The sequence below is a fragment of the Caretta caretta genome, chromosome 7, assembly GCF_965140235.1.
Source record: "Caretta caretta isolate rCarCar2 chromosome 7, rCarCar1.hap1, whole genome shotgun sequence".
Classification (NCBI taxonomy): domain Eukaryota; kingdom Metazoa; phylum Chordata; order Testudines; family Cheloniidae; genus Caretta; species Caretta caretta.
The window spans coordinates 48,314,532-48,335,259 of record NC_134212.1 but is presented as its reverse complement, the minus strand read 5'-3'; the positions used below and the strand labels follow the sequence as shown (position 1 = coordinate 48,335,259).

Below are 20,728 nucleotides of genomic sequence, written 5' to 3'. Positions count from 1 at the left end.
AGCAGGGCAGGCTGGTGACATCTGAGATGGGGTAGACAAGCCTAATGCCCTGCAAGCCACCCAGCCCATCTGGGGCTCGACGTGCATTCTGGTGAAGGAGCGGGGAGCACTGAATGGTAGTATCGATCCACGGGCAGGACAAGGGAGGGAAGAGGCAGGGAATAGATAGGAAAGGAATCCCTTCTCTTCCATCCAAAGAGTACGTGAGCATTCCCCCTCTAACAGTTCCCCGGCACCACAGCGATATGGCAGGTGCAGCACAAACAAACGCTTAGGCAAAACAGATCGATGGCCAGAACAATGTCTGCACAGGAAGAGGGATCTCAGGTTCCCGGCGACAGCACTAACTGCTCCCATGGCACCTGTGGAACACCCCCGCTGTGCAAGGCAGAATTTGGCACTGGGGGAGCTTGTCCCCAGAGCAGGGGCTTCTGAGGGGCCCGGAAGGCTCTGAAGATGCCCCAGACTTGCTGGGAGCTCAGCCCCATGAGCTGAGGGCTTTGCGGGGACATTTTAAAAGCCAACATACAAGGAAAGTATTTGTGGCTCTGAACGCCACTCCTGAAAGCACAGCCGTATCTTGCCTAAAATTAAACAGAGGAAAAAACCAACCACCACAAACTGGGCAGCCCCTTCTAGCCCTGCTGCTTCCCACTGCCAGCCTGCACTGTGGAACGGCACGATGCTGACTGCAGTGTCGTGGTCTCAAACCTCGACTAGGCTGGTACACACCTCCAGAGCAGCTTCATGCCCTCAAAGGGCTGCAGCAAGAGCCCATCTCGGGCCGGGTGGGGCGAGGGGCCTGGGCAATCCAGCCCTATCAGGGCTCAGGGCAGTTGCAACAGGGCCAGTTTTGCATCCGATCTCTCTGTTGTTCAGCTTTGCTGACACCACCTACTGCACTTTTTGCATGTCCCAGTGGGGCTACTGGGCCACTGTCTAGTGAGGCTAGGACAAAACCTGTGCACTTAGAGAGCCAGCAAGGCCGCTGCCTTAGAACTGCTCTTGGTCTCCAGCTTTCTGGCCATTGCACCGGTTTTGGTTTCTTGCATTCTCAGTGACCTTGTGAGAGGGAGATTCATCTTCCTTAAGCAGCAGTTTTTGTACCTGAATATAAACACCACAGGCTGCTCTCAAGAGACAGCTACCCAGAGAAAACCATGCCGGCTACACCCCCCTCCACTTGGGTGCTGCACCCAGGGCCCCGGGGCTCAGGAATCCAGGTCCAGTTCTTCTCCCAGGGTCCGTGCCATGCAGGCCTAGAAATCCAGATCCAGGTTCTCTCACGAGTCCAATATTCTGTAACAGCGAACTTTTTCCCATTGCCGACTCCCTAGCGCTGGTGATGGCCACAGATTGCCTCATTATCCTTCTTTCCTACCTACCTAGCTGTATCCAAGTTACTCTACCTTGCCTATTACTGAGCAGTCACCATCTGCTAGCTACACTCCTCCTGTAGATTCCATAGCACAGCGTTTCTCAAACTTTAGCAACCCGAGGACCGCCATTTTGATTAAGCATTTTTCACAGACCCCCAACCCCTGGATCAGACCCAGCCCCTGTTCCCATTCCACCCATTCCCTCAAGGCCCCACCCCGACTCACCTCTTCCCACCCCCGCTCCTCCTCTTCCCTGCCCCTCCTCTTCCCTGCCTCTTTCTGCCCCCTCCCCCAGCACCTCCTGCACACCCCTGAACAGCTGTTCCCTGGCATGCAGGAGACACTGGGAGGGAGGGGAGGAATCGAGGGAGGGGGGAGGAGGAGTTGATCGGCAGAGCTGGTGGACCCCCTGAAGTACCCTTGCAGACCCCCAAGGGTCCGCAGACCCCAGTTTGAGAAACACTGTCAGAAGATGCAGAATTTGCCTCCATTCTCTGCAGGCAGACCAGCCTGGCAACCTGTCTCTGCCAGAGGCCAAGGTCAGGATGGCCCCCGGCAGCTGTTGCTGGGAGGCTGGACTTGGGTTCCGGGCTCAGTTTTATCCTGGGAGTTCCACCTATTCCACCCCAAAGCCCCCCCGGGCAATTCCTCCCCATCCTTAATGTGGCCAATGCCCTTAGAACCCCCTACAGAGAGACAGCTATCGGAGCTCTACTCAGTCAGTCGTCACCACGCTGTACTGCAGCACCCCTGACCACTGAAGCAGTGTGGTCCAGTGGGTAGAGCACTGGACTGGGATGCAGGAGACCACTTAGCTCTGCCCCGACCGGCTGCGTGTCCTTGAACAAGTCTGTTTCCCTGCTTGCCCTTTGCCTGTCCTGTCTAGTTAGGCTGTAAGAAGCTACCTTTGAAGATCTGGGCCCAAGCTCTTGCGGGGGGCGAGCATGGACTGTCTCAATAAGTGCATGTGCAGTGCCCAGCACAAAGGGGGCACTGATCTCAGCTGGGGATGCCATGTGCACTGTACACAAAAATGGGGAGCAGGGGGAAGGGCTCTGAGAGGTTCCGGAGGCGCTAAGGAGTTGTATGAGGGCCCCAGCAGTCAGCTGCAGGGCTGCTAAGGCGCTCACAAGAGGGTCTTTCTTGTGTGTCCTGGAACAGCTCCACCAGGGTTATGCTGGGGACGGCTGACGGAGGGGGTGCGCACGCATTAAGGGACGCCTGCACCAAGCTCTCCCACATCCCAGTCTTGCCTCAAGCCCTGGCGAAGATGCAGGGAAGCCCGGGTGTGCAGGGGAGAGCCTGATACTGAAACACCTTTGGGTCTCCAGGCTGCAGCAGCACAGGTCGGAAGGTGTCTGGGTGCTCGTGCTGGGTGATGGAATGTACCAACATTCGTCCTGCCAGCTGTGGAGTTTCACAGAACTGAAGACTGGAGCTTCTCTTCCTTTATTTTGTAAAATGGTTTCTCCTTATCCGTTGTATTTTTTTGTAATCTCCACCCCCAAAACCCCACAACCACCCTAGGAAACTCCAGTGGAAAAAGCTGTGAACAGAACATTAAGGTGACACAGCTAAGCACTGACAAACCAGGGAAGGCCAAAGGTTAGGTCACACGTTACCTTAACTCTGCCCCTCGTGTGCATAAATTATGATACAGTCTCTTCCTACATGATCCCATATAATTTCTCTATTACTGCAAAACAACACCATGCCAGTTTTTAGATAGCCCAGCGTAGCAGCTTCTTGTGCCATGCATCGTTCCGGGTATCTTAAGGTTGCAGGGAAAAAATGGCACATCAGTTGTAATATATGAGAACTAGCATGTGACCCGATGAATATATTTAGTTCCCTTAGAGGTTCCTCCTACATCAGTCCCTCCTCTAAACTCCTTAGTCATCCTTATTACCCTTCCCTCAAAGCCTCAAGGCACACTGGAGCCAGATCGCTAGGCCAGGCAACAGATGAATCATGCTGCAAAGAGCTGGGGGTGCAATAAGCGGGAACACACAACACAAGAACTATCCACTGCCCACATTATCCACTCCCAACTTTGGGCCTACATCTATCCAGTAAAGGGGCCATCTATTGGCCCTTGAGAAGGAGCATTTGCTGGGGCCATGAAGAAAAACACCTCCCCATCAATTTCATTATTTGTTACTATTATGCAAATTGCCCGGGTGCTATGGGGGGATCTTATTGGTCTAGAGTCAGGGTGCAGCTGAGCACAGAATGGGTTAATAGACTGTAATATAAGACCCCTTTCTCTCTGATCTCTACAATGCTTTTTAGGGAGGAAACCCTGCGTCATAACGGGAGACACTTGGTGCGAAGCTCTTAAAAATTTGGCTCAGACCTGTCATGAAAACATGATCTTAAGGGCCCTTAACTCCAGCTGGAGTCAACAGAAGCTCAGCACCACTGAAAATCAAAGCTTAGCTTCTGCCAAATTGCCAGCTAAACATTAGTGGTTGTGCCTCAGTTTTCCCCATTTGTAAAATGGGAATAATAATAGAGTGCAGTGAGGTAACACCACCAATTCCTGTGAGGTGCTCAGACACTATAAATAAGCCTATCAATTAATCAATCAACCAATCAATTAAATAAAATATAGTAAAGCTTTTCATTTTTAAGTAATTCCACTTTCATTTTTAATTTCCTCCATCTGAGAAAATAAACCTTTCCATAAGAGGTATTTAATTCTAGTTAATTCAGGCACATGGCAAAACCCACAGACACATGGTCTCATTCACTCCCTCTCACACACGCCTTTTCAAAATCAAACCCGTACATACAAAAACCATGCGCCTCTCAAACCAGGCCAGTGTTGGGCTACAAAAGCACAGGTGCTGGCAGATGGCACAGACCCACTATGTGGGCCGGGTCCCCTCCCCAAGGAACTGACAGCCAGATATGATGGGAACATGGAACCAGAAATAAGGAGTGATTCATCCAAGCCCAGGGACTGACTCATGAGAGGAAAATCAGAGACTCCCTACCTCGTCCATTAGACAGAAGAATAAGCAGGTGCCTACAGCACCATGGTGACATACAGTCCTCTATGTTCCCCTTTGTCTCTAAAAGCCTCCTTTTCTGTTCCTTTCCTCCTGGTAGCCAATCAATGGCACAGCAAATGCTCCGTGACTCTGCATTAGCAGGCGTGAGGAATGTGCTTTACGTATTGATCTCCTTCAGCATACACAATAGAGAATGGAGAGGAGAAAACAAAAATTAATCTCTCTGGAGTCTCCTGCAGCCTCTGTCCTGATGCCCCGCTGGGATGGGCACCGTGCCCTGCAAATCTTTTCTGAACGGCACAGCAGCAACTTCAAAACCAACGTCTTCTTTCATTAATGAAAATAAACGTCTCACCCAGTTCTGCACTGGAGAGGCTGGGGCTGGTGTAGCTGGGAGCTCCCCCACTGCCAGTGTGCCTGCCCTGCTCCCTACAGCGCCCCCTGCTGGGAGAGGCCAGGACTGAGGCAACTGGGAGCTCCTCCACAGCTAGCCTTCCCCGCTCTCTACAACACCCTCTGCTGGGAGAGGCTGGCATAGCTGGGAGCTCTGCCCCAGCCAATGCTCCTGCCCCGCTCCTTACAGCACCCCCTTCTGGGAAAGGCTGGGACTGGAGTAGCTGGGAGCTCCCCCACAGCCAGCCTGCCCTGCTCCCTACAGTGTCACCTATTGGGAGAGGCCGGGACTGAAGCAGCTGGGAGCATCCTTTGCTAATATACTCTTATTCCATAGAAAGAAATCTCTGTAGTAGAATGTTAGAGTTATACGGTTATGCCTTCGATAGTCAGAAAGTGCGCAGGTCACAATTGCATGCCTAGCCCTTCCTCTGCCCCCTTGTGTGGATGCCAAACAGTCTTTAATGACAGGAACGCACACTATTTGTCAATCCATATCCTTTAGCAGACATTTTTTTCTACATCTTAGATACACACATGCAGCATAGGGTAAGGTATTTTTTATTAATGTTATTGACCTAATGGCCTAAGAATATTTATATTGATTTAGGGCTGAATCCCACATTGGCCCTTAGCCTGCTATATATAACCTGTTGTCTTCTCTCTGAAGGCTGGATCTGAATATATTTCTCTGTATCCTGCCCGATATGGTGAAGAGGACTTTTTTTTCCCTTCTGCAGACAGATATGTCTCCAGCCAATAATTTATGATGTCAGTATCTCAGATGCCGTTTCTCAGAAAGCTGCACCTACTGAGTTATGTTATCAGTGTATTTTGCACGATTTCTTGTTTCACTGGGCCAGCAGCTGTATTTTTCCCATGAGGAAAAAAAAAAAAGTGGTGGTGAGGAAATGACAGATTTCATGGGAAACTGTTACATTTCATACCCACCTCATTTAGTTGTGGGCATCAACCACCACAGCTTGATATGGTACCCAAGATAGATCAGTACACACAAGACCTCACGAGAAAAACAAGGAATCTCCATTCACTATTAGCTTCTTCTTCTTGTTACAGTATTGTTAATAAACATCTGGAATGTGGTTGGGGCTGCATTGTGCTAAACAGTGCACAAACATGTAACAATAGTGCACTGAGCTGGACCAAAAGATACAACACGTGGGTATCTACGCTTGTAGAAAAAATTGCATGATGCATTGTTGTACTGAAAGGTATTTGCAAATGGCTGCCATGCGATGGGTCTTGGGTCTAAAGATAATCAACAGAAGGAGAAAGCAAGCCTCTTTCTGTAGTCAAAACAGCTGAAGACAATGGAGGTGATGAGACAAAGCATTATGATGGACGGCGGGTCAGAGCTAAGCCAGGCAGGTACTCAGAAGACCCAGATTCTAGTCCTGGCTGTGCCACTGACCTGCTGGGTAACTTTGGGCAAATCAACTCACCTCACTTTTCCCATCTGTTATGATCCTGACCTCCCTTTGTAAAGCGCTTTGAGATCTGCTGATGAAAAGTGCTAGATAAGAGCTAGAGACCATGATTATTATAGGTAGATTAACAGGGTGATGCTAGTTGCAAGCTGTGGGTGTTGGAGGCAGGCAGCCAAGGGAAGTTGTGAGGGAGACCCTGAGAGGAAGCAGACACAGCGCTCGTTGGAGAGGCAGATCTGGGGAGTTCTGAGCAAGGAAGCGGCTTGCTGCTGAGGTCAGGGAACAGGACTGTGACCATTCTTGGTAAACATACGAGATTGCTCCAGGAATGTCCCTGACTTGTATCACTGATTGTTTGTCCGAATGGAACCACCCCTGCAAGGTTCGGAACTTTGGATAACTGCTGGGGTTAAAGGGCAATGGTATTATTTGGGAAACAGGCTGTGACTGTGTAATTAAAGGCTGCATCCTAATGGATACAGGCAAAGGGGCAGAGTTAAGGGTCTACAGTAACTAACTTCAGCATTGTTTGACTTCTGAGGGTCTAAACATGCAACCCAAACATGTTCTTAACAGAAGACTTTTGTTTGGAATTTCCTAGTTGTCTCCTCTGTTCAATATGAAAGGGAAAAAGTAAAAAATAAAATAAAAAAAAAATAGCAGCAGAAGCTCCCGTCTGCAGGTCTCGGAAGCTCTCCTGGCTTGCACAACAATCAGCAAATACAACATGTAAATTCTGTCATTTAAACTATTTGGCTAGACCCCAGTGGAGCGCTGCCAGCCTTCTCCCAGGCCGCAAGAACCCAGGTGACCTGGATTGAGATCTTGGTCAGCGTTTAGCATTTCATACCCAATTTAACACCTGGTTACTCACTGTTAAACTACTCTGCACTAACTGCATTTGTGCCAATACTGTGGCAGTCATTACCATTTGCTGGCATTTGGCTAAACCAGTTTCCCTGGGCATGTCCCGGTAACGCAGATATCCCAACAGAATTTGTTGGTACAAGCAGCAGGTACCATGATATTTTACATTTGTATAATGATTTTTATTCCTGCAAAGTGATATCTGCATTATACACGCAGGGCACTGTGGAAATGCAGCAGACTCTGGGGAGGAGAGCAGAAGTCAACCAACACACAGGATTCCTGCACAAAAGGGCAGGGGGGGGAATTTTATACGTCTCCTGAGCAAATCTTTGCTCTCGTGCACTGCACTATGGGCTCACCATCACCCACCCACACAACCATCAGGGATTCGCTGTATAAAGCCTGCTCTTAACAACATAATACAATGCACTGCACGGGGCCTTGAAGATAAACGTCTGAGACAGTCCTGCTGAGAAGGGAACCAACTGCTCCAGGGAGAGGAGATATTTCAAGCCTGAACCAACAATGCCAGCTCCTCTGCGTGCTTTCTCTCTTGCTTTCTTCTTAAAGCAACTTGTCTCTTGACAGAAATGGCTGTTCTCAAGCTCTCCTCCACTCTGACCCCTTACCGATCTCTCCTCGATGTCTGTCCTGCCCACCCATGGATGGGGGAAGGCATCAGAGCCAGGACAGAGGTTCTGTCCACAAAGAAAAACTCGCGGGACCGAGTCTCAGAGCCCAGGTCTTGCAGGGCTCAGGCTGTGAGGCGACAAATAGCAGCATAGACATTCCTGCTTGGGCTGGAGCCCGGGCTTTGTAACCCGGTGAGCAGGGAAGGTCTATGCTATTGTTTTCAGCCTGTCAGTCTGAGCCCCACAAGCCTGAGTCAATTGACCTCTGAGGCTCGGTGCCGTGGATTTTTCTTTGCTATGTAGACACACCCAGGCCCAGTCTCCACTATAGGGTTAGGTCGATGTAAGCTGCCTCGCATCAACCTAGCTGTGAAAGTGTCTTCACTTAAATCTGGCTCCCACGACACCAGTTTAGTAACACCACCTTCCCACGTGGCACAGAGTATGAGTGTAGACGCTGCATTGCTTATGTCAGCTGATACTGGCCTCCATGAGCAGTCCCACAATGCCCCACGTTGACAATGCAGTCGATACACGTGCTCCTGGTGAGGACACACAGCGCCAACACAAGGAGCCAAGTGCGCACAGAAGCAATGTGATTACTGTGATGGCTGCGTACTGATGTAATTTTGTAGTGTAGACATGGCCCGAGAGGGAGGGAAGTTTGCTTTCTGTGCAGTGCTCTCAACCTCTCCGTGCCTTTCTGACCCCATCTCACAGACGGTGGCAATGGTACTGGCCTAACCTCTTGGAGGAGTGGCATGAGGCTTTGCTAAATAAGACCTGTGAAGTGCAGAGTTATTTAGGCCACTCAGCAGAGGGAAAAGGACACTTGCATTGCCAGACTGGCCCAGACCCATGGTCCATCCAGCCCACATTCCGTCTGTGACAGCGGCCAGGGCCTGATGCTTCAGAGGGAAGTGACAGAGCCCCCCGGTAGCAGATGTGGGATAAACTGCCCACCCCACCCCACACATAGGCCTCATTCTGGTCTCTAATAGTTAGAGATTGGAGTAAACCTTGAAGCCTGAGGTTTAATCTCCCTTCCATCATTTTTGTTCTCATTAACTATGATAGATCTGGATAGCCTTGATCTCCATATAAGTGTTCAACCCCCTTTGGAATCTTGCTAAGTTCTTGGCCATGGTGACTTCTTGTGGCAATGAGTTCCGTAGTCTAACTTCATGTTGTGTGAAAGAGTATATTTCCTTTTATCAGGTTGAATTTGCCTCAGAAACACCAACCCTCCTGAGTCTCAGCGCAGTGCATGGCTCCCTTGGCTGCTTGGAGGCATTTTTTGGTGGGGAAAGCAGCAGCTGCCCGTGTTTTTCACTGATGCATTTGGAAAGTGGGTTCGGTATGACTGTAGTAATTTAGGAGATTAAGCAGTAGCATATGTAGCTGAGAGGGCCACTCAGGATGTACAATGGAACCTTAGCTATACAGTTATGTGCTCAGCAAGAAAACACCAAACAAAATGTCCCACGTATGCATGAGGTTTGATTTTCCATGGGTGAACACAAAACTAAGTTTCTTCAGAACATTTTAAAGCACTTCCAAGAGAGGGCTACTTCTCTCCCAAATTTCAACTTTCTACGCCCCTGATGATTCTGCTGCAGAGCAGTTCAAAAAGAGAATGCAACGGGGGTATTTTTGGTTCTGAAATGGCAAATGTGTGTATTTTTCCTCTTTAAACCCTTTCAAAAATAGATGAATGAGTTGTGCTCAAACTTTAAACAAAGACCACTTTGGGGGCAGAGACCACGGTTGGAAAATTCCAGCCTGAAGGAAGAAAATTTCAGAAAATTGTAAGTCACCAAAACCAGAGGCTTAGAATAAAACCTGTCCTGTAGCCTTAACACCCATGAGTCATTCCAAGGCTTTCCAGCACATACAAATATTCCCCAGAGCGACTTCATGGCCAAAGCTCCATACAGGTGGGGTGTTGGGGAGAGACACAGATGTGTCCCTTGGAAAAATCTTTTCTTGTGCCGAGTGCCAAATACTTTTGCCAAAGACTCAGGCAACTCCCCAAGCCAGGCTGATGCGTGCAGAAAGCTTCCCTTGCTATGCTGAACCTGATCACCAGGGAGAGTGTCATCCAGGCGCTGGGCTTTGCATGTGAAGGCTGCTAGTCTCTTGATGGTGATGTGGTTTGGATCCTAGCTGGACCCTGCTCATTCCCCCACCCTGTTTTGCCTGAATGGCCCCTTTGCACTTCAGAGAGAGATTGGGGCAGGTCGCTTTGGGTTGTGTGTAAACGGACAGTATGCGGGTCTCCTTCACCACAGCCAAGCTGCTCCATTATTATCCCCTGCCAGAATTAGGGGAGTGGGCGAGCAGAGGGCCTGATCCTGCCAGCCGAAGGAAATTCCCCGTGTGAGGGGCTCAAAGATGCCTCTTTCTCTCTGCTGTCCCACTCCTGCTGGATTCTCTGCTGGAGCCTCTTGTTTCTTATTAGTGGGACTGAATCAGGGGACCAGGTCCATCCAGGACTCCTTCCCTGCTCAAACACGCTCCAAATCCCCATTTCTCTCTCTCCTTCCCCAGCACTGCCCCTGGTGATTCTCCCATCCCCTGATACTGAGGCTGGATCGGACCCTTCCAGGCGCCCTCCCCCCACCTCCCGACAGGCAGGACCAGGCCACGCCCTCTAGCAAGCGATTAGGGATTTAATTACAAGTGACACAGTAAATAAAAAACATGTAAAATGTAATTTGTGTGTGTAGTGACGGGTGACTGTGGAGGGTGTTTCATTCCGTGTATTAATTAACGTGCCCGCCAGCGATAGTGCCCCTCTGGTGCTTCTGTGCCAGACTGGCATGGGACAGGGCTGGGGAGCTGGCAAGCCAAGGGGCACCGCTTGTGCCTCTCAATCCCACTCACTCCCTGACAGCCAGCCAAACCTCCAACATCCCCAGGGAGAGCTGTTGCATCCGGACCCCCTAAATGCTGGGAATCAATGCTTCCCCGCCCATCGCCGCCTCCTTGTCCTTCCTTGAACCTGGCAGCTGGACTTCATGGGGCTGGCTAGAGACAGACGAGGTCCCCCTAACACCCATGATCAATGCTCGAGATGTCCCTTTCACAGGATCAGACCCTAATAATACTCCCATTTTACAGAGGGGAAGTGAGAGGCTGGAATTCTCCATGTAGCATTGACCTGTTCGTGCCCCAGCCAAGGGCCCCTTTCCCCTCTGTTTCCAGCCTTCTCTCTACAGAGCTCCCTGGCCAGGGCTGGACCTCATCCCTGGAGGGTGCTGGTCCTTGGGAGACGCTGCCACTGGCTGCTCCCCCTAAATCGTGTTGCGTGCATGGGCGTGGGGGACTCCACTGTATTGGGCTGGAAGCTACTCAGGGGAAATGACGCCAGCGATGGGGCCAGGCAGAGGGTTCCCTAAGCAGACTGGACTAGGGGGGACGTCCCACCCACTGGATGCCCCACGTCCAGTCTCTATCCAGGGCTTGGCACTCTCCTTCCCCGGTGGGGAGGGGCCGGTGTAGCACTGGGGTTCGGTTCCCCACATGGCAAACCCCATTGGCCAACCGTTTCATGTGGGTACCCAAAGCACGACTGCGCAGGGCTGTGACTGCATCTGGCTGCCCACCTTCACTGCTGGCTGGGCAGCCCGACCGGGAGAGCCATGCTTCCCTGGTGAGTTAAAGGCGATCCGGTTGTCAAGTGCATGCCCCGGACATGCAACCCTGGCTCTCTTTTTTTTAATTTAACACTAAATAAACAGCAGGAAGAAAGTTCTCCAGGCTCTGATCCTTTTCCTGTGAACTCACTTTCCATCACAGAGAAACGCCAGGAACCCGGGCTCGTAAATGGGCTTTGGAAAAAGAAGAAAAATGAAATTTACAAGGAATGAGGCAGTGCTGATTGTTTCTAATCATGGCAGTTCCCTGGAGCAGCTGCTCCTCCCATTCTAATATCCGTATGGAGGCACTGATCAGGGGTCTGCAGGGTCAGCCTCAAAGCCTTATTTTGACCCTGCTCCACCCTTTTAACTCTTTGGTTGCTGGAGCAACTGTTCTGAATTTGTGAGCAGCAGGACTGGGCAGGAAAGGAGTGCTCAGGAAATCTTTCTCCAAATTGAAAGCAAACTTGTTTCTTGTGGTTCTTCGGCCTATTCTATCCAAAGCTCCAATTTACTATTCTGGTGGGAATCTGTGCATTTTGACACAGGGTAATGTATCTGTGCATCACGATTTCAGATCTCACTCGTGCCTTCCAATATTCCCCCCAGGTCTATGGTGCTGTGGTGGGGTGGCCGGTCCACACAGGGGGGAAGGGTTGAAACAGGCCAGAGGGAGCCTATGCAGAACCTTCCGATTAGAGGAGGGCTCACTAAGCGAGCCAATCGGGAGGTGGCTTGTTGCAGCGGCCAATCAGGGCCAACAGGGGCCATATATAAAGGGCTGCTCAAGAGAGCAGAGGGGGTCTCTCCCTGGCCTGCCAGGGAGAAGGCTTTGCTGCCTAGAAGCATCATGGCTAGAGCAATGCTGGGCAGGGTAGCAGAACAGAAGGAGCTTCAGTCTGACTGCTGCCAGACTGAGGCCCTGGAGGAAGGGCAGATAACGTGCTAGGGCTGCCCCCACTTGCCCTGAGGCAAGTGGCTAACACAGACTGCAGTTTGCCCCAGAGCGAGGGACTAGACTGGTGACTGCAGAGGGCCACCGAGGCGAGTGGCTGGACTATAGATTGCCGGTTCCCCTGAAAGTGGGAGAGATAACAGCGTGGGGCACAGCCGGAGGGCTGTGCCCAGAAGAGGACACTGCAGTCCGGGGAACGATATGGGTCACAGACTGGTGGAGACAGCAAAGCGGAAGTAACAGCGAGCGAGACACCACTGGAGGAGGACGCCCTGTGGAAGGACTTGAGCTAATTCCAGAATGGCCAGCAGGCGGTGCCATGGCGATGGGTCTTGCACCGCTACAGGTGACCATTGCAAAACTGTCCTTTAATCTGACGGCTAGAGCGTCACATCAGAGAAGTCACAGTGATCCCCCCCGGGCTGTGGATCTCTGCAGGAGAAGGGTCTGCCCACTGCTCCCCTCTACAGTCCTCCTAGGAGCAGCAGCGACAGTGCGCACCTCCCACCATGGGGAGTTTTGGAGCTCTGCTGTCATGAGGGCTGGGCCCTGGCTGAAAACCCAGAGTGAAGTCCGGAGCTGAATTTTCCCCAGGCTGGGACCATTCGGAGCAGGCTGGGAACCACCTCTGGACCCAGGCAGTTATTTCTCATTCAATACATAATGGTACTTACACACAACCTTGTTTGTAAGCAGATGGAAGCACCAGTTGCTCATGAAGAGTCCAAGGGCAGCTTTCTCAAGACAGGTCTGACTAGGGTGTCCCATTGCACAAAGAACATGCCAGCACACTTAAAACTCGCTATTGCCTTAACCAGACAGCTCTTCTTTTTTCCTCAAGCCCCATCCGTCCTTTCCAGCCCCACTGCCCACCCAGCTCCTGAGCACAGCACAGTTATCAGGCCTGGCCTCAGTGAGCTCCTCCTCCAGGACTCACCCCTCACAAGCTTCTGGCTGGATCAACCCCCAATCCCAGTCTCTTCCTTCCACAACAACACCCCTCTTCTGAAGGGGTCTGCATGGCCCTCTCGGCAGTCACTAGTGAGGATGCTGCACTGGACAGCCAGCAGAGGGCACTCTAAGATCCTCACTTTTCCTCTCTCCCCAGAACACAAAGGTTGCTTCTACAATGCACCTGAAAGCCGCTCTCATGGTGCAGGGCAGGTGCGTGGATTGCTCCAGAAGCCAGGCTGCCAAGCTCATACAAATCAGGGGTGCCCTGTCAGGTACCGTCTCATTCCTCCCCTGCAGCAGCAAGCACAGAAGTCGTCCCCCGAGTGTAGTGTGCGTTATTCAGTTCATATTTAAAAGGCTGTTTCCACAGCCTGGTCCCTCGGGGAATTGATGCCACAGCCTTGTAGTTCTTGCCAGCAGAAAGATCTCCTGAGAGTCCAACTAAACTCTCCTTTCCTGCTTTGGTACCCAGGCCTCACCCTCGCTGGCACGTACACCCATTCCACACATCCAGACTGCTCTGCTCACACATCATCCTTCAGCTGGGTTCTGCCCTCTCCTCCGAGTCCCCTGCCGTTAACCGGTATTACCTTTGCTTCTGCTCTGCCCAGCCCAAGTGGCCTTAATCTGCCCCCACAGGGCCGTGCTTACTGCGCATTCTCAGTTTTGCTCCCTCAGCAGAACTCTGTTAATCCTCCACGGCCACACCACAGGAAACAGAGCATCCAGCACCCAGGGACTCCTTCCAAAGCTGGGGACGCAGGCTCCAGGACTGAAACTGTAATATATTCTGTCAGGCTCTCCAAACAGCCACGTCTATCCATGGCTCTTCCCATTCCCAAGCATCCCCAGTGCTTTCCAAACCTCCGTGCCTAGGCCAGGAGTGCACAGCAGCTAGAGTCTGCAGCAGGACCTGACATCTGTTCCCTCCACCCCATTTCCTCGTGCTGGAAGAGGTGCACCGATCACCTGTCCTGCTCCTTTGATGAGCCAAGCACTGCTGCTGCCCCAAACAATCCCTGGCCTTGCATGTGGGAGCATGTGGCAGAAGGAAGGCTCCTGGCATCCCATCCGCACAGGGCAAACCAGAGCATGGCTCTATCTGTGGCCCTTGGCACTGGTGCTTACATACTACGATGTCTGCTGCCTTGGAACTATCACAGCTACAGGAGCCACCCACCCACCACTGAAAAGCACCCACCTCTGGCATGGGAGAGGACAGCTGTTTAGTGCCCCATTTCAGAACAGATTAGGACCACTGTGTGGTTGAAACTGGGGCGGGGAGGATTAGGGAGCAGAAAGGGGAGTCTGGCCAGGGCACCAGGCTGAGATCTCTTGGCTAAAAAAGCAAGTTGCCCCAGATTTCAGCCCAGTCTCTCATACATGAGGGAGCCTTTGTATCACAATCTGGGCTCATTCGACGTTCAGAAACACGTAGGCCCAGGCTCCCCGGGCGGATGAGGTGAACACAGAGTTTCCAGACTGGCATAAAGCGCTGGATACCTGCTCTCAGGAGATCATATTCTCACCATGAATCCAGCCTGACTCGGATCTGACCTCCCTCCCGAGGACTCCAGAGGCAGAGAGCCCTGCGGAGCACAGGAATCCCTCCATGGCAAGGCACGGGCCATCTGGGGAGGAGAGGGCTCTGCCGGGCCAGGGTTAGTTCTGTGCCCGGTAACACCTTTGGGGTCAGGAAGGTGGGGGGAGCCCCCCATTAGTGATGTTAGCTGGAGAGGAGCTGCCTATGCCAGCAAGGACAGGGAAGTAACAGAAAGCGATACAGGGTGAGGATGCAGGGCAGGGTCGGGGCCACAACCCCCAGGTTGAGGATCCCTGCCCCTCTCCCCTTCTCTCCCATTGTTCCTCTCACCCATGTGTCGAGTCTCGGCTCAAGTCAAACTGCACGGCTCCGTGAACAGAGATCGTGAATGGGTCTGTGTAACCCCAAGCGTCCTGCTCTGTGCCCAATTCATGGAGGTTAGAAGTCTATCAGAGCGCCCGTTTACTGAAGCTCTTTAGCTCAAGCTGTAGCCACTCATGCTTTTAGCTCTGGAGAACACCAGTTTAATCCCCAGCGTGTGTCCCAAGAGGGTGGCCACCATGTCACATGGTGCCCAGTGCTTTTGCTACAAGCCCCCTTCCTTCCCGCCATGGTGCATGCCAGGACTCCACCCTGACTTCACCACACTTGGCAGCTATTTCCATGCACCAGAACGTTGCTTTGGCTCATTTTTGCAATGGCTATTTCCAAAGAAGCAACATTCTTCCCCACAGAGCTACTCAATTCTGCCCCCACTCCTCTGCCCCCGCCATCCCCGCCTGGCCATTATTTCTCCAAATAGGCTCCAACTCCCCGGAGTGAGTTAATCTCCAGCCTGATTTCCTTCCATAGCCGAGCATGGTGATTTATGTGGCTTTGGCAGGACATTAGCAATTGTGCCAGCTGAAGAGCGGGGGGTTGGAAATCATGAATATTTCATCCTGTTCACCCGTCCCATGCTTCCCCCCCCTTCCCCGATCTCATGATTTGCTTCATTAGCTGCTTGGCCTGTGCTAGCTGGGTAATAAAACTAATTGCAATTTCTAATCCACTGATGCCGATGCGATGAAATGGTTCCACGGATGTGCTCCTGCGTATGTACATGCCGCTAACGAGTGTATATCAGCACATGATGGAAAGTGAGGCTAAATAAGGTGATGTGAGCTAGGCTCCAATCACAGGCAAGATGGTGATTTGGAAGTGGAGGCGAGCCTCATGGGGGAGTTTGTGTGTGTGTCTGTGTGATCTAGGAAGCTGCGTCTGGGCTCCCTGCTTCTGTACTCCTAGGCTGGGAGAAGGAGTGTGAGTTTTCCTAGCGAACGTGTAAACAGTGACCTTGCTTGGGTCAACAGTGAGGTTTGAACCCAGGACCTTCACATCATAGAATATCACAGGGTTAGAAGGGACCTCAGAAGGTCATCTAGTCCAGCCCCCTGCTCAAAGCAGGACCAATCTCCAATTTTTGCTCCAGATCTCTAAATGGCCCCCTCAAGGCTTGAACTCACAACCTTGGGTTTAGCAGGCCACTGCTCAAACCATTGAGCTATCCCTCCCGCCTCTAAAAAGCATCAGCCTCAGCCCCTTGTGCTAAAGGACTAAGGCCCTCTGTGGCTGGCTGTTGCTGACTTATCAATGTCTATGGTGGACCAGCCACTAGACAAAGGTTCCTGGTGTATCCAAAGTAGGGAGTCTGGCCAGCTCCCTCAAACAGGCTCGGTGGATGTGCAAGCTCCCTGGGGCACACTGGAAGGGAACTCTTGGCAGCTCCCTGGTGGGTACGTACTGCACACATGTATATCCGTGCTTGGCTCCATCCAGCACCATCAGGTCCCTTCATGTTCACAAGCACAAAGTTCTCCATAACAATGAAGCACAAGTATATGCGCTGTGATTAGCAATGGGGAGCCAGAGAACCCCTGAGCCTTTGATGCAGGACTCCAGCTGGGCGCAGGTGATTTGCACTGCCAGTGCGTAGGACGTAGTGAGCAAGAATCACGGCTTGCGGGCCCTGCTCTGCTTTCCAGGTTCCCTGGTGATGGGGCAGGAGCATGGGGCATGGGCGCACTCTGGTGTATCGGACAGCTTTAGAACTCAGCAGGCTCTGGCTTTGTCCTCGTTATTTTCAAGGCCCAAAGACAACATGATGGTTGGCAAGTTTTGCTCATTTCTGGGGAAAGCCGAGGGCTGCTCCCAACGATCAGCCAAAGCAGGGAGACAACACAGAGATGGAAGACCTCATCCTCTGGATGGGAAGGGATCTTGGCGAGACAGTCCTCCTTGCATCAATGCAGCACGGCTTTCATTTTCTGCAAGCCAGTGCAGGTAGCAGGTAGCCGACCCCAATCTCCTTCTCACTCACAATGCAGAAGACTCTCCTACAAGGCCCTCAAGCCCCAAGACCTGCAGTGGGTCAGTCTATGGGAATTCATACTCATCCCTTTGCTATTTGACAGCTCCCTGACTCTACCCCAGGGCTAGTTAACTTGGTGCCAACTCCTCCTGGGCCACTAGTGAATCTAACTGCCTCGGGTGCTGCTTGAATCTGCTGACTGCAGTCAGCTGTGCTGCAAGGAGCATCACTCTAGCTGGTTCAGAGCAATGCCTCTCTGGACCATGTCAACAACATTAGGAACCAGCACCAAACCACGTTGTTCCTCCAACGCAGCTTAGCCATTGTGCGGAATGCCTACCTGGCTCCTGGATGAAGATGCCAACCTCACTGCACATCCCGGGCAGCGGGGTCAAATCCAGCCTCAAACATCTCAGGTGATGGGGACACCACAACCTCCTCTGCAACACATCCCATCACCTGGGAGCCTTGGAATTAATGCATTTCTCTCCATTAGCTCATATGGACTTGTCTCTGTCTCTGTCACAGGGGATCACGGTATCGGCTCAGACCAACGAGCCATCTAAGGCTGGTACCTAGACCTGATGCTTTGTAAAGCACAAGAGACCCCACAATGAACAGTGTCAGAATGCTCTGCCCAGTGGGGAGGGTTAGTCCCAGCTGTTGTCAGGAGGAGGTGGTGTGACTGAGCCATCCTCTGGGACTTACAGAGGGGCAAGGGACTCTTCTGGTAAATGTCACGAGGGGCTCTGGCTTAGGCTAAGGACTGGGGAGGTGCTATCTGTAGCACCTACCTCCACCCAGTGGGACTAGTTACAGGACAGGGAGCTGGCCTTAAAAGCAGGGCTCATGAGAAAGAAGGAGGGTTGCTCGGCAGCCACGCAGGGACTGAGCGCTAACTGGGCTCCAGATAGGCAGCTGTACTGAGCGGCAATACACCTGGGGCTTCTATGCACACGTCCCCCACACTTCTTTCCCATCTGACACCAGGGTTCATCAGAAGACAGTGATGCCCAGGCAGACCAAGTGTGAGAACTCTCCACCTCTAACCACTCATGACAAGGCCCAAGGCCAGTCTGCAACACCGGACACACTGCTGGTCCAGCCACTCCACTGCCTTGCTTTTCACTGAAGCCAGTCCCTAATGCTGCGGAGGGAGGTGGTCCCCTCTCACCCACCAAGCACCTGTCTGCGCATTAGCACTGGATGAGGAGGACGGAGAGCTCCAGAGGACCAAGTGGCAGCGAAGGTGGGCCAGATTCCAGGGCAGCAGGGTGACACATTCCCTTTCCCAGCATGTGAAGCCAGCTGGGGGGAGGGACAGCTCAGTGGTTTGAGCATTGGCCTGCTAAACCCAGGGGTTGTGAGTTCAATCCTTGAGGGGGCCATTTACGGATCTGGGGCAAAAATTGGGGATTGGCCCTGCTTTGAGTAGGGGGTTGGACTAGATGACCCCTTCTAACCCTGATATTCTATGATTCTATACATCAGTCCCATGGCAGAGAATGAACCGCTGCCTCCCTCTCTTTACAATCCAGCAAAGCTGAGACAGGAGAGATAGGGTCTGCTGGGGATCCCATCCCACCCTTGGCCTTCCAATTCCCCTGCCCCCTTAGGAACCGAGCCAGTGTGTCTCAGCTGCAGCAAGTTCCGCGAGCTATAGGTATGTCCGGCAACAGGAGCTCCCGGCGCTTGGCCCCCCTCTTACTAGATCAGGTGGTTGTTTGACGCTGAGCTCACAAACCGGACATGGGCCAGGGCTGCTGTTTGACAGCGAGACGGAGACCAGGGGAGAGCAGCCTCAGACCAGTGGCAGTGACACTAGGGCCAGCACACACAATCCCACGGCTTCATCTGAGCCATCAGGCTGGGCGGCTGACATTCTCAGCGTGATCTGGGAGAAACCAGCTGCACCATTGTGAGTGGCGATTGGGGATCTATTTACCTACCGTTCTGCTGGGAAGGGAACTGCCCACCCAGCGTCAGTTTGGGGAAACTCTCCAGCAGAAGTGCGGCTTACAGAGGGAGACAGAGAGGTACCAAGGGGCCTCCCATCACAGAGCAGTGGGAGTGACAGAACCCCAGGGCAAAGCGACAGAGTGGTTTTGGTGCAGTGCCGCTAATTGTCCAAGGCTATGCCTCGGTGCTGCAATGGCCAGAGGCAGATGGGACCTCCCCTAGGTTGGGGAGTCTTTGGGGTCAGACCCATCTCTGCTACAATCCCGGCTCCCTTGAACAGGGGGGAGGGGTCACTCACTGTAGCACGCTTTGCCAGGGAAAGGTACATACTCCGTCTTCCACAGGCCACGCCATGGAACTGCATTGATGGGATGTTCATGCAGGGGCTCAACAGCTCTACATTTACGTCAGCCTGTCGAGCCCCCAGACTCCGGTAGTTACAGACTCTGCGTTATTTTTCATAAACCATGAGTTGCACAAAGACAGTAATAGAGAGAGGAGAGCTAACACATGAATGCAGCCCTCCGTCCTTCCTTCGAGATCTTTACACACAGGTCGGGGGGCTCTCTCTAAAAGACACACTCTGGCTTAGTCAGGAGTTATTGACTGGATAGGAAATTACAGGGTGGAGCTCTCTGACCTACTTTATACAGGGGTCAACCTAGGTGATCAGAATTGTCCCTAGAAATTGAGGAGAAAGCGGCACTCACAGCCTTTGTAGATGTCCGTAGGGATCTGCACGGCGGCATACGAATAGTTAACCTTGGTTTTGAAGTTCACATCTTCGGTAAACTCCAGCTTCAAGGAGTTGGACTTCTCCCTTTCAATCTCTTCTCCCTCTGGATCGTCCTGGGAAGGGAACAGAACACAGCTTGTCAACACACCGCCCAACCTGGGACAGGCAGAGCGAGCGGCGGGAGGGTTGAGTGGGGGTAGCGCTTAGCCCAGGGCTGCCCAAGTGCAGCGAGATCCCATGGCGGTCTGGCAGCCAGAACCACGCCACACATCAGCACTGTGTGGGGCAGATGCAGGCACCCGGGCATGTCAGAATGCTCGAGTTGGCATGGGACTGTGCAGCTGTAACCCAGGGGCTGGCTGGCTCACCAGCCCTATCACCCGCCAGCCCCAGCGCATGGTGTGGAGACCAGCCAGGCAAAGCGATCACATACTCAGGGGTGCTAAGCAATTCCAGCTCTAGTGCGGTGATTAAATTTAACCCCTCACTGCCCACCTCCTAATCACATCTGGAGGCACAGACCCAAAGAGCCCTGGCCAGAGCATTCGAGGCATGGGGCTTAGAAAGAAACCCGGTGCTCTCCCCAGAAAAGGCAGGTCGAAGCCCCGGGGGCCCAGCTTCAGCTCTGAGCAGGATGTTATCCTATAGGGTTGGCTCCAGGCGGTTCGTGCCAAGAGCGCGTCTCTCTTTTGGGTCAGTCCTTAGAGACCACAGGGGCTGGTTTTCCAGGTGCGGAGTCCACACAATGGGTAGTGGTGTAGCCACTCAGCTCTGCTGACACAATCAGACCCACGGCTTCTTTCTGCTCTGCGTTACGGCTCCCATGGCACTTTTTGGAAGAGGAGGGGGTT

General features: G+C 52.4%; 1 protein-coding gene across 3 annotated transcripts in view; it reads right to left on the bottom strand.

The window, feature by feature from the left end:
• CACNA2D2 (calcium voltage-gated channel auxiliary subunit alpha2delta 2) overlaps positions 1-20,728 on the bottom strand; it is a 599,591-nt gene that overhangs the window by 121,612 nt on the left and 457,251 nt on the right. For all 3 annotated transcript variants that reach the window (XM_048856900.2, XM_048856901.2, XM_075130629.1), the window contains exon 6: positions 19,852-19,990. In XM_048856900.2, coding sequence (XP_048712857.2) covers positions 19,852-19,990 — 139 coding nt within the window. The remainder of the gene's footprint in view (positions 1-19,851; positions 19,991-20,728) is intronic.